Here is a 13617-nt window from a genome sequence, read left to right on the forward strand (position 1 = left end):
GTTAGCATACTTGGTATTATAGAATCATAAACAAACTGCCTTTGGTTAATATGCACATAATAGCCACTTCAAATTCCAAAGAGAAATAGCCTTGAACTTGCAAGAAATAAAGAAAGAGCATACTTTTCAATCCTCTGAGAATTGTGGCATAAGTGTTGAGAGTATTGAAAATGGCTGTACTGCTATAAACACTAATTTGCTAGAAGATTTTAACATATAAGTGAATAGAAACTGTTTAATAATAAAAATTAAAATATTTCAACATTATTTGACAATAGTATTTTAGGGCTGAAATAAATGTACATTTTTCTTTAAAATGTAGAAAGTTATAGTTTCCAGGTTTAAAGATTACTTTTTGGTAATGAATGAACCAATTTTTTATTTTATTTCTTAGAACTGATAAGAGCTGATACTACACTTGATCTTAGCTAAAAGGCCAAGAAGCAATTGGACCAATTTTTCTTTCTTTTTTTTTTTTTTTTTTTTGAGATGGAGTCTTGCTGTATTGCCCAGGCTAGAGTGCAGTGGTGCGATCTCGGCTCACTGCAACCTCCACATCCAGGGTTCAAGTGATTCTCCTGCCTTAGCCTCCCGAATTTTTAAATGTACAAATGTATTTGATTTTTTTTTTTTTGAGACAGTGTCTTGCTGTATTGTCCAGGCTGGAGTGCAGTGGTGCAATCTCGACTCACTGCAACCTCTGCCTCCCGGGTTCAAGTGATTCTCGTGCCTCAGCCTCCCAAGTAGCTGGGATTACAGGCATGTGCCACCACACCCGGCTAATTTTTTTTGTATTTTTGGTAGAGATGGGGTTTTGCCGTGTTGCCCAGGCTGATCTCCAACTACTGACCTCAGGTGATCCACCCACCTTGGCCTCCCAAAGTTCTGGGATTACAGGTGTGAGCCACCGCCCTGGGCCTTATTTGACAATTAAAAGTAATTTTTATAAACGATTCTTATTTATATTGTATAAATTACTATATGTGTTATAACCTGGTTAAAATATCTCTGGAGCAACAGAAAAATAACTGGATTTTGGTTTTCATTCTTAAATGCTTCTTAACTGAAAACAAAGACACATTAAAAAATGGGATTTAGGCCGGGCGCGGTGGCTCACGCTTGTAATCTCAGCACTTTGGGAGGCCGAGGCGGGCGGATCACGAGGTCAGGAGATCGAGACCACGGTGAAACCCCGTCTCTACTAAAAATACAAAAAATTAGCCGGGCGTGGTGGCGGGCGCCTGTAGTCTCAGCTACTCGGAGAGGCTGAGGTAGGAGAATGGCGTGAACCCGGGAGGCGGAGCTTGCAGTGAGCCGAGATTGCGCCACTGCACTCCAGCCTGGGCGACAGAGCGAGACTCCGTCTCAAAAAAAAAAAAAAAAAAAAAATGGGATTTAAAGATGGGCAAGCACAGTTTGGACTGGAAATTCATGGAGATATGAATATAGTCTTGTTACAATAAGAGGTGTTTTTATACTCACAAGAAAAGTAAATTATTTGTATATAGCTAGCATGGTAAAAGTAATTGCTCAATATTCCAAAACTCCAAAAAATCCAATGTTTCTACACAGATTCAATGAGTTATCAGCAAACAAGAGATAGATCCCTGTACTTTCCACGATTACTGTTGTAAGAATCCAGTGAATGTATACTAGTATTGACTATAGTTGTCACTGCCAAAAGATGACTAAATATGTATACAGTATAAAAGTTTTACTGTATGTTTTAAGGGCAGTAAAAATCCTAAAATAATTCAAATGAGAAAATTTTAATGCAACTATATTTTAACACAATATTGGTAAAAGATGTTTCCAGTATTTTGATTTCAGAGACACCTTATCTTCTTTTATGATTTTCACTTAGTTTTTGCAACAATTAGCATTAAATTTATTGACCTAATCTTCTCTTTTCATCATCTCCCTGTCCAGATAAAAATCTGTAGAATATTTAATAGCATTAGGAAAGCTTCCCAGTCTATAAATTCTTAGGTGAATTCTAAGGAGGATTTTAGTCATTCAAATGAGTTTAGATAGATTCTCTAATATTTTCATAACTCTGGGATCTCTGTTTCTTTATCTGTAAAATGAGCAAAGTACTGAGGTTTGCTGAGGATGGAGGGTAGGATAAATGCATAAATAAATATTTATGAAGAGTTTAGACAACCCTCCCCAAAAAAGTGGTAGCAGTTTTTTTAAATATATATTTTAAAAAAAGTTTTTAATGTTTAAAATATTTTTCTCCAAAGTAAATAGTTAACTTCTTTAAAAAGTTCACATTTCTGGCCAGGCGCGGCAGCTCACGCCTGCAATCCCAGCACTTTAGGAGGCCGAGGCAGGCAGATCATGAGGTCAAGAAATCGAGACCATCCTGGCCAAGATGGCAAAACCCCATCTCTACTAAAAATACAAAAATTAGCTGGGTGTGGTGGCACGCGCCTGTAGTCCCAGCTACTTGGGAGGCTGAAGCAGGAGAATCGCTTGACCCCGGAGGCGGAGGTTGCAGTGACCCGAGATCCCACCACTGCACTCCAGCCTGGGCGACAGAGTGAGACTCCGTCTCAAAAAAAAAAAAAAAAAGTTCACATTTCTTTCCTGCCCACTACTTTGTCCTTCCTTAGAAGGGTAGTACACAATGATGGGATTTTGTCTTCCAAGATAGCATGCAGCAAAGAAATAAATGGACAAACCTAAAGAAAAATCAAATGGATTTCAAGAAATATCCTGTCTGCTTTCTGTAGGGAGATTCCAGGGAAATTTACTTCAGCGTAGGCAGAATAGCCTAGGGGAATTTTGACTCCTGCGAATATGATTGAAGCTAGTGGAAATGATGACTCCACCGTGCAGAGAAATAGCAAGGGAGTTTCTATATTCCTTTCTGGCATAAGTAGTTCAGGACAGTTCCACAGTACTGTCCCAAACCCTAATGAAGAAACATCCCATGCCAGCATCTCAGTGGCCTTACATTGAAATGAATCAGCTTTAGAATACCTGGTATACGTGGACCCTCAAAAAAATAAGCGTATCCTTTGGTCTCTGTTTTTGCATTCTCAGCTACATCAAGTCTGAACTTAATCCTGTTGATTCACATAAAGACTGACAAATGATGTACACCCACACACACACAAACACACACACACTTCAAGTAAAGAGTCGTGGAGCACCCACAGCTGACTTAATTCAATCCAAATCAAGTGACACCTTGTAACGCTTTTTCTCCCTCTCCATGCATGAGTTCTTCCACTTGAAAACACACCAGGCCCCAGAAGGCTCACAGACATGGTATGCTTCCATCTCAGGAAGCTGGAGCCAACTTATTTTCTAGAGTACTTTTTTTGGTTATTGAAATCTTAATGCAAAAGCCATTATAGTGGCTATTTTGAAATGCATGCATTGCATAAACTGTATATTTTGCCTCCATTATTAGAAAGCAATTAACAGATCTTGGCTTTTATCTCTGTTGCTGCACATCATGCATGTGAAGACCTTCTGTGGAACTGAAAACCAGTGATCATTTAAGCCAAAATGTCTGCGAGCATAAATCACATCCTTCCTCAGAAGGCACATGGTATTGTATTCTAGTAGAACACATCATCTGCATGACACCCGTTGCTGTTCCCTAGTCGTGCTTTCTTAAGGATTTGTTGGGATTGTGTTTTGTTTGGAAATTTTGCAATTAGAAGAATAAAAATTAAATTTATGAATCAGAATTTAATATAAGCTGCATGTTTTTAAAGGCAATTTAGAGGATGTGATGGACTGTTTCTTTATTCATTAAATAAAATTTTATTTATTCTCAATTAATTGTTGGGTTGGTTTTGCTTTTTTTTTTTTTTTTGTTTGTCCCACTCTTAGTATTCTGTGTTCTGTTATGTGATGGTCAGTCAGGTGTGCCCATGAGAGGAGTCATAGGAAAGGCTCAAGAAAACAAACTTTACTGTACTCACAGATCCTAGAAACAGGAGGCATGTCACACCATGCAGGGCCACACAGGGAAGCACCAGCTTCAGTCAGGAGGCAGAAGGGGCTGGAGCAAGGTGAGAGCCTAGGCCACGGCCTTTATTGGAGTTCCTGTGAGGAAGGCAAGGCAGGGCAGGATTGGCTTGTTTAAATAATTTGGACAGGCTCTAAGGAGAGGTCCCTAGCTACCTGGTGTCTGGCCCTGAGATAATTAAGGCAGGTGAATATTACCTCCTGGTGTGTACAGGCCAGATCTCTGGATTGGTTAGTCTGCATACCAAAGGCAAGCTTTCCTTTGAGCCGTTCGCCATCCTTAAAAATTGGCCAGCCTCTCCCCGCCCAGAAAAGTTTTTTATTGTTGTTCTGTTTTGTTTTAAGAAACAGTCTCATTCTTTCACCCAGGCTGGAGTGCAGTGGTACTCATAACCTCAAACTCCTGGGCTCAAGCAATCCTCCCACTTCAGCCTCCCAAGTAGCTAGGATTACAGGTGCACACCACCACACCCAGCTAACTTTTAAAATTTTTTATAAAGACAGGATCTCACTATGTTGCCCAGACTAGTTTCAAATCCCAGGCTCAAGGGATCCTCCTGCCTGAGCCTCCCAAATTTCTGGGATTACAGGAAGGAGCGACCACACCCAGCCCAGAAAGGTTTTTTAAATGTTAAAACAGCATAACATACAGAACATTTTAAAACTAAATGATATACTTAGTATATGAGATGGGTAAATTCTTGTTTCCCAGAACAGTAATTTGCTGCATAACAATGATTTAGTCAATCATTTATATGACAGTGGTCTCTTAAGCTTATAACAGAGATGAAAAACTCCTATCACCTAGTGACTTTGTAGGTAACTGATACGGTTTGGCTCTGTGTCCCCTCCCAAATCTCACTTTGAATTGTAATCCCCATAATCCCCACGTGTCTAGGGTGGGACCAGGTGGAGATAATTGAATCATGGGGGCAGCTTCCCCCATGCTGTTCTCTTGATAGTGAGTGAGTCTCACAAGATCTGATGGTTTTATAAGAGTCTGGCTTTTCCCCCGCTGGCACTCATTCTCTCTCCTGACACCCTGTGAGGAGGTGCCTTCTGCCATGATTGTAAATTTATTGAGGCCTCCCCAGCCATGTGGAACTGTGAGTCCATTAAAACTCTTTTCTTTATGAGTTACCCAGTCTCTGGTATTTCTTCATAGCAGTGTGAGAATGGACTATAATACAGTAACATAACATCATAGTGCAACACAGCAACACATGACTCAGCATGTCTGTAGTGATGCTACTGTAAACAAACCAACTGCTCTGCCACTCATATGTATTCACACAATTGCACATACAACTATGTACAGTACATAATACTTGATAATGAAAATAAACAACCATCTTACTGGTTTATGTATCTATTATAACATACTTTTAGAGTGTACTTCTTCTACTTATAAAAAGAATGGGTAACTGTAAAACAGACTCAGGCACATCCTTCAGGTGGTATTCAAGAAGGCATTGCTATCATAGGAGATGACTCCAGGCCTTATACTACCCCTGAACACCTTCCAGTGCGACAAAATGTGGAGGAGAAAGACAGTGACATTGATGAATCTGGCCCTTTGTAGGCTCAGGTTAATGTGGGCCTACAAAGGTTAATGTGGGCCTATAAAGGTTAATGTCTTTTTTTTTTTGAAACAGAGTCTTGCTCTGTCGCCCAGGCTGGAGTGCAATGGTGCGATCTCAGCTCACTGCAACCTCCGCCTCCTGGGTTCAAGTGAGTCTCCTGCCTCAGCCTCCTGAGTAGCTAGGACTACAGCTATGCGCCACCATGCCAGGCCAATTATTGTATTTTTAGTAAAGCTGGGGTTTCACCACGTTGACCAGGCTGGTCTCAAACTCCTGACCTCAGATGATCCGCCCAACTCAGCCCCCTAAAGTGCTGGGATTACAGGCATGAGCCACCATGTCCGGCCATTAATGTATGTTTCTATATCTTAGTTTTTAACAAAAAAGTTTAAAAAGTAAAAAAAAAAAAAAAAAAAAAAATTTAATTTTAAAAAATCTTACAGAATAAGAATATAAAGAAAATATTTTTGTACAGCTGCACAATGTGTTTGTGTTTTAAGCAATGTGCTTTTACAAGAGTCAAAAAGTTTGAAAATGTAAAAAAATTACCAATAAGCTGAGGTTAACTTATTATTAAAGAAAGAAAATATTTTATAAATTGAGTGTAGCCTAAGTGTACAGTGTTTATAAAGTCTGCAGTGGCATACAGTAATGCCCTAGGCTTTCACATTCACTCACCACTCACTCACTGGCTCAGCCAGAGTAGCTTCCATTCCTGCAAGCTCCATTCATGGTAAGTGCTTTATACAGGTGTGCCATTTTTTATCTATAATACTGTATTTTTACTGTGCCTTTTCTATGTTTAGAAACACAAATAATTATCATTGTGTTATAATTTTCCACAGTATTCAGTACAGTAACATGCTGCACAGGTTTATAGGCTAGGAGCAATAGGCTATACCATATAGCCTAGGTGTGTAGCAGGCTAGACCATCTAGTTTGTGTAAGTACACTATGATGTTCATACAATGATGAAATCACCTAACAATGCGTTTCTCAGAATGTATGCCCATTGTTGAGCAATGTGTGACTGTTGTCTTTCAGCTTTGGTATTTTGGGGATACACGATTCATCTGAAATAGCAATCTAAAAATCCTATGTAAATTCAATATAATACTTGTTAATATTTGTACCCACTAGTATATTTATAACCAGAGAAGGGAAAAGGTGTACATATGAGGCAACAGATCATATATTTATAGTCTTATATGTACTTTGAAATTTCTGACCGGGCGCAGTGGCTCACGCCTGTAATCTCAGCACTTTGGGATGCCAAGACGGGCAGATCACGAGGTCAGGAGATGGAGACCATCCTGGCTAACACGGTGAAACCCTGTCTCTACTAAAAATACAAAAAATTAGCCAGGCGTGGTGGCGGGTGCCTGTAGTCCCAGCTACTCGGGAGGCTGAGGCAGGAGAATGGCATGAACCCGGGAGGCGGAGCTTGCAGTGAGCCAAGATCGGGCCACTGCACTCCAGCCTGGGGAACAGAGCGAGACTCCATCTTAAAAAAAAAAAAAAAAGAAAGAAATGTGTTTCACACATAGGTATAGAAAAGAGATATCTTCAGTGATGTCTAGACAGAGAGCAGATGCTAGCCAAATTCAGTACCAAAATAGCACTTTGCTTTTACTGCATTATGGCAAAATTTAAGTGAATTGAGCCTTAATTGTTGAATCCTGCAGCTCCACTAACCACAACGTAAATACACCCTCATCTGGGCCATATCTAGCAGAAATTTTAGATCTTCATTAGTATAAATGTCAACTCATTAACTAAGAAACTGGCTATATTGGATGTTTAGCCTCGTCTTCCTTATGATCTGCAAATATAAAGAATAGGAAGTCTGCCGGGCGCGGTGGCTCATGCCTGTCATCTCAGCACTTTGGGAGGCCGAGGCGGGTGGATCACGAGGTCAGGAGATCAAGACAATCCTGGCTAACACTGTGAAACCCTGTCTCTACTAAAAATACAAAAAATTAGCCAGGCGTGGTGGCAGGCGCCTGTAGTCCCAGCTACTCGGGAGGCTGAGGCAGGAGAATGGCATGAACCCCAGAGGCGGAGCTTGCAGTGAGCCGAGATCGTGCCACTGCACTCTAGCCTGGGCGACAGAGCAAGACTCCGTCTCAAAAATACATAAATAAATAAATAGGAAGTCAGTATAACCAGTTTTTGGTAATGAGATTAATGGTGGCTTGTCCCATCTTTTTTTGTTTTTGTTTTTGTTTTTGAGACAGGATCTCACTCTGTCACCCAGGCTGGAGTGCTGAGGCACAATCATAGCTCACTGCAACCTCGAACTCCTGGACTCAGGCAATCCTCCCCCAACTCAGCCTCCAGAGTAGTTGGGACTGCAGATGCACACCACCACACCTGGCTACTTTTTAAATTTTTTGTAGAGATGGAGTCTCATTTTGCTGCCCAGGCTGGTCTTGAATTCCTGGCCTCAAGTTATCCTCCTGCCTCAGGCGCCCAAAGTGCTGGGATTGCAGGAATGAGTCACGGCGCCAGTCACCTTTCCCATCTTGATAGTCCTGTTCATGTGTATGTGTTTCTTCAAGAGTTCTGACCTTGGGGTTTGGGAACTCAATCTCTAGCTTGCACCCAGGGAGAGCCCACATATAATAATAGCTAGTCAAACTTCCAGAGGAGGTCTTCCTTTATTATTTAATGCCCCTCTATTAGGAGCTCTTACAGCACATATCCCTGGTACGACACTAATGAAGGATTCGGCTAAACTCTTTTTAGGACTACTTAATGATTAATGTGTGTGTGTTCTCTTTTGGTTGTCTAGCCAAGGACAAGAATGGTGTCACATAAGACTGGGTATGTGTAGGTACTTGATAATATTTGTTGATTTGTTGAAAAAAGGGAGCACAGATACAAAAGTATTTTTGAATTTTAATGTCTTGTCAAACTAGAAAGAAAATGAATCTACAGGATGAACAGTATAAAATACTATAGCAAGTTTTAGGTTGCTTGGTAATCTAAATTCTATTACATATCATGATATATGAATCTTGACTGCAAAAAGATTTTATACTTGGTTTTAGCTGAGCTCCTACTTCATAAACCATAATGGATCTCTCAACATACAGTTTGAAGAGTTTCATCAAAGATTGGATTTGATCACTGAGACTCATTTACTTTTCCCTCATATGTCTTCCAGGCAAAAAAAAAAAAAAAATAGTACATTGAATGGGGTGGAAAGTTTAGAAATTTGGTAAAAGCTAAGTTGCTTCCAGAAATCTTCAAACCCCAGTAGCAGAAAGCTAAAGTCTTAATATTTAAAAGACAGACTCCCATTCTTTTGGAGGAGCGAGGTTAGGGAAGAAGTATGAGATTCGAATCCCATCATTTTAATTAAATTGTTTTATTTCATTAAGAAAGTGTTGTTAAATTAGTAGCCAAAAAGGAAATATCTATTGAAAAAATAACTTTTTTCTGTGCAAAGCCCTATACTAGAAGCCATAGAGATATAATGAAAAGCACACTACTCTTTCATAAGGTATTTACAGTTCAGAGAGGGAGATGTGACACCCTACCTGAAAAATGATTAATGATCTTAATATATTTTTGAGACATTCTCTGATAAACAAAAAACCGATTTTGCTCATTCTCGAACTCTGCACACTTACTAGAGTTATTAATGAAGCTTCTCAGGAGATCTGAGTAAGTAGACTATTGTGCCCAAATAGCGAGTAACGCAAATGCCTTGAATCTTGCCATTGACCCAAGTGCACACTGCAGAGTGGAGTTGTGACTAGAAAGGGGTCCGGCATCATGACTTCTAGAACTGTGTTGTTTGTCTGCTAGATCACATAGCGTCTTTTAAGAGTTGTTGGAGTCAAGAGGTTAAACATTTTACTATTGAATTTGCAGTTTCTAAATTTTCAGTTTACTATCAAATTTGCAGGAAGCAAAGTTCTGAGCTCTCCTCTGTTTCTTATTAATGGATATCACCTGGAAAGGGAAATGCAGCTTCAAACGCACAAGGGGTTTCTGAAAATACACTTGCATTTTTTTTGTTTGTTTTTGTTTTGTTTTGTTTTGTTTTTTGAGACGGAGTTTTGCTCTTACTGCCCAAGCTGGAGTGCAATGGCACAATCTCGGCTCACTGCAACCTCCACTTCCCGGGTTCAAGTGATTCTCCTGCCTCAGCTTCCCAAGTAGCTGGGATTACAGGCATATGCCACCACGCCTGGCTAATTTTGTATTTTTAGTAGAGATAGGGTTTCATCATGTTGGTCAGGCTGGTCTCAAACTTCTAACCTCAGGTGATAGGTGATCCACCTGCCTTGGCCTCCCAAAGTACTGGGATTACAGGCATGAGCCACTGCGCCTGGCCCACTTGTGATTTTTTTAAGTGTAAATGTATGTATGGGCTGGGGAAGACACTTTCCCTCATTACAAACCAAATGGATTTTGATAGGGATAACTAAGAAAATAAAAATTGTAATAAAGTCTGTAGATAAACTGTGAAGAAGCAGCTGTGTCTGAGGTTAGGCTTTGGAATCCAAAATAAAAGAGTTTTGGGAGTCATTGGTGTTGTTTTTGTTGACTTGTGACAAGACAAATTCCAAATGCATAGATAACTTAGAGTCCTGCTTTTCCTAATTATGTGTAAGACATTCTCCCAAATGCATGCACCACTCTTCACCAAGTCACTCTTTACATGAAGGGCTTGGTTTATTCATGCAATGGTTAAGCAAATTAATAAAAGTAATTCAAACCAATACCATGTTTATGATTTTGCTCCCATTTTGATTGGTCTTGATGGTAGTGAAGCCCTTATTGTCCAACTTGTACTGATTAAAAGGAAATTACTCCCAAGAGCAATATTTTTAATTTCTGTGTTAGTTCTAGAAATATAGATGTGTATTCCTGTATATGTGTGTATATATACATTACTGTATACATATAAGAATAACTACATATATTTGGGTATTGTAAGGACTTAGTAGCAATCTGCTTAATATGGGTAATAAAATATTGAGGAACTGCGTATCTAGTTACTTAAAAGCTAAATATTTCACTTTAATCTTTTAAAAAATCAACAAAAAAACTCACAAGTTGACAGAGAAAATGTTTAAATTAATTACATGTACTCTCATCAGCTTTTTGAGGAAGTACTACAACGCGGCACATTCGTTTATTGGTCAGATTAGGTTTAAACACCACTTCTTTGCTCAGGGAAGCATTCTATATCATCACCTCCAAAGAGTTCTTTAGCGCCATCAGGAAACTGGCAAGGTACTTGGCATGAAAAACACGTTTTTATTTATATTTTATAAAATGTATATTTTAATAATGTGTACATAGTTTAAAAAAATACAGAGCACCGATACCCATGTACTGTACCCAGAAAAAAAAAGTGTTTCTACTTCATGCATGCACACACAATGCACTAAAGCAAAAACGCATTTACACAGCAGGAAGGTAGCTCTGTTGTGAGCAAACACAAGTAATGGATACTGTAACTTCACCCGAACAGGACAAACTCCCAAAGTTTAAGAAAGTGATTATTTCTCCGAGGACTGGAACAGAATAGCCTAATCCTATTTTTCTTAAGATTGTTTTCCCTCAAAGTAGCCCAGAAAAGGGGAAAGGGGGCATTATTTTCACAGCAATCAACCCATTCACAAGATCCATTAATGAAATCTACAAAATACAGAGGAGGAGGGGAAAAGAAAGGCAATTAAATTATTGCGTCCATAGGTCTGATGATGCGAATAAAGGTAATGTGAGAATTGACTAATTTTCCTCGAGAAATGCATCCTTAGAATCCTGGGCCGCCGGAGGCTTCTGGGCTACTTGGGGCAGGGCCGCAGCTCGGAGCGGCTGCCGGACATTCACCCCCGCGGAGGCGCGCGCCCTAGGTGGCCATCTGAAAGGGCTCGGGCTGGAAGCCGAAAAGTCTCTGGCTATACAGCTCGCTCTCGCCCGGCAGCTTCGCGCCCGGGAACGGGAGGTAGTGGTCGCGGCCGAAGTGCTCACAGTGGAGACCCACCCAGTCCTGCTCCGAGCCGAATCGCTCGGCCTCGGCCAGGATCCGGGTCAGGGCCATGATGTAGCTCAGTGCCATCTGCAGGGTCTCGTACTTGGACAGCTTTTTATCCTGGCCCCACTGGGGCACCACCCTGCGTAAGCGGTCGAAGGCCGTGTTGAGCCCCTGCATGCGGCGGCGCTCGCGCGCGTTGGCCGCCAGGCGCCTGCGCGCCGCGCTCTCCAGCCGTCCGGCCCCGGCGCACGTGCCCGCGCACTCGGCACCGCCCGCGCACGGGGGTGCAACGCGCGCTCCCGCCGGCAGTCCGCTGGGCTTGCAGGACTTCATCCCCGGCCCCAAGCAGCGAGGCGCCGACCTCGCACGCCCGCCCGCTCAGGACCTGCGCGTGGGCTGGTCTCTCGAGCCGTTTCCCAACGTGCCTCTTCTGAGCAAATAAGTCATAAACAAAGCAACTCACGTGCAATCAAATAGTTTACAGTGGGGGAGTACAGGACTCGGCCTTCTGTCCTACTGGATGACCAGGCTGATATCTCTTCACTTGCCCAAATTTAGGGGAAATTGAGATGCTCAAGAGAAAGTCATTTTCTCAACGTGAAGTTGAAAAAGAGAAGGAAACCTTCTGCAGCAGAGTTTGGTGTGACTGGTTCGAGGAAGACCTTTCAAGTCGTCTGGGAAAGCCTGAGACTCCTTTGCAGGAAGATGAACTCTTTCCCGAAGCTCAGGGAAGGAGCGCTTTTAGCGCAGTAGCTGTCGGAGAGTGCAGGATGAATCTTGGAGGGAGGAGAATTTATAGCAAAGAGCTGAAGGAGGGAACAGGTGGTGGCAGGTGGGCGGGCGTCCCTCGGCTTCTATCTCAGCACCTTCCTACCCTGGGAACTGCGGGGGGGAGGGGGCGACGCACAGCAAAATCCTGACATTACAGCCTTAGTCTGTTGAAGTTTCTCCAAAGCTATGTCCAACACTAACTAACACACCATCTGGAGTGGCCTGACTGTCCCCAAAAGAATAACAAGGTGGGGGTTGGGGCAGAGCTTGGTCTATCTTTTCCCATATCAGTGGGCAGCTTACGTATCAAAAACTTAACCGAGATTTGTAAATTATTAGAAATCATCTGTGTGAAAATGTTGATTTTGGCATTATGAGATACATCGGGACTGTAGTATAAGAGGATGTAGCTTTGTTGAGAAGTGTGACAATTTTGCATAACGCTGATATAATATGCTGACATTTTAATTTTAGTTATTAAGTAAGTTGGAACAAATTAGCAGGTTCCAATATTATTGCAGACCCAGAATTTTACTGTGCAAATAATTTGGCTGTTTTCTATGAAATAATGTATTATAACATATCAAAAGATATTAACGTGTATATAAAACTTTATATTATTCTAATTATATAATTGGGTTGCTTGAGTTCAGATACTTAGGCAAATCAATTCAGTATTTATACTTCATTTCCCCTGCCACAGGTTCATAAATGTTTGTGGGAAATGCACTGAGATGATAATTAATCATTTAATCATTTAACATTTAAATCAAAGAAAACTAATCATAATGCACATTTTTGTGCAAAATGAGAACATCTAAGTAACTTCTGAGGTTTTAAAAAATAGTTCCTAAAGCACAATTTTTGAAAATAGTTTACATCTTTGAACATTTCAGTTGTGTCAACTGCCCGCAGGAATAATAACGAAGCATGATTTCTGCTATTGATAATGACAATCTAATTGATGCAGAAAAACCATTAATTTGATTCTCTCATCTCTGCTCATTTCTCACTCTTAAGAGGAATCAAGGAGCAAGAAAACTACCTCCAAATAGGTTCAATCCAGAATCCTTACTGGATTCTTTAGGAAGACCAAGTATGCTCTTTCTCCTTTTGAAATATGGATATGTCAGCATTATTCTCAAATATGTTTATTTAATTAAAGTATTAACAAACTGTCACAAACCAGGAGTCTTTTAACTGTGACTTGCTTTCCCCACGATCGCTCAGACTATAACCTCATTGTGACTGCCCTGACTCCAAGTCCTGTCT

General features: G+C 40.9%; 1 protein-coding gene and 1 pseudogene across 1 annotated transcript; both read right to left on the reverse strand.

Annotated features, from left to right (window-relative positions):
- Positions 1-328: 328 nt before the first annotated feature.
- LOC129481495 (uncharacterized) lies at positions 329-448 on the reverse strand (annotated as a pseudogene).
- A 10272-nt stretch (positions 449-10720) lies between these two features.
- ATOH7 (atonal bHLH transcription factor 7) lies at positions 10721-12343 on the reverse strand. The gene has a single exon (XM_055273940.1). It carries the CDS (start codon positions 11905-11907, stop codon positions 11449-11451), a length of 459 nt encoding a protein of 152 aa, XP_055129915.1. The 5' UTR covers positions 11908-12343; the 3' UTR covers positions 10721-11448.
- Positions 12344-13617: the final 1274 nt, after the last annotated feature.

Source organism: Symphalangus syndactylus, chromosome 4 (genome assembly GCF_028878055.3).
Source record: "Symphalangus syndactylus isolate Jambi chromosome 4, NHGRI_mSymSyn1-v2.1_pri, whole genome shotgun sequence".
Lineage (NCBI taxonomy): Eukaryota > Metazoa > Chordata > Mammalia > Primates > Hylobatidae > Symphalangus > Symphalangus syndactylus.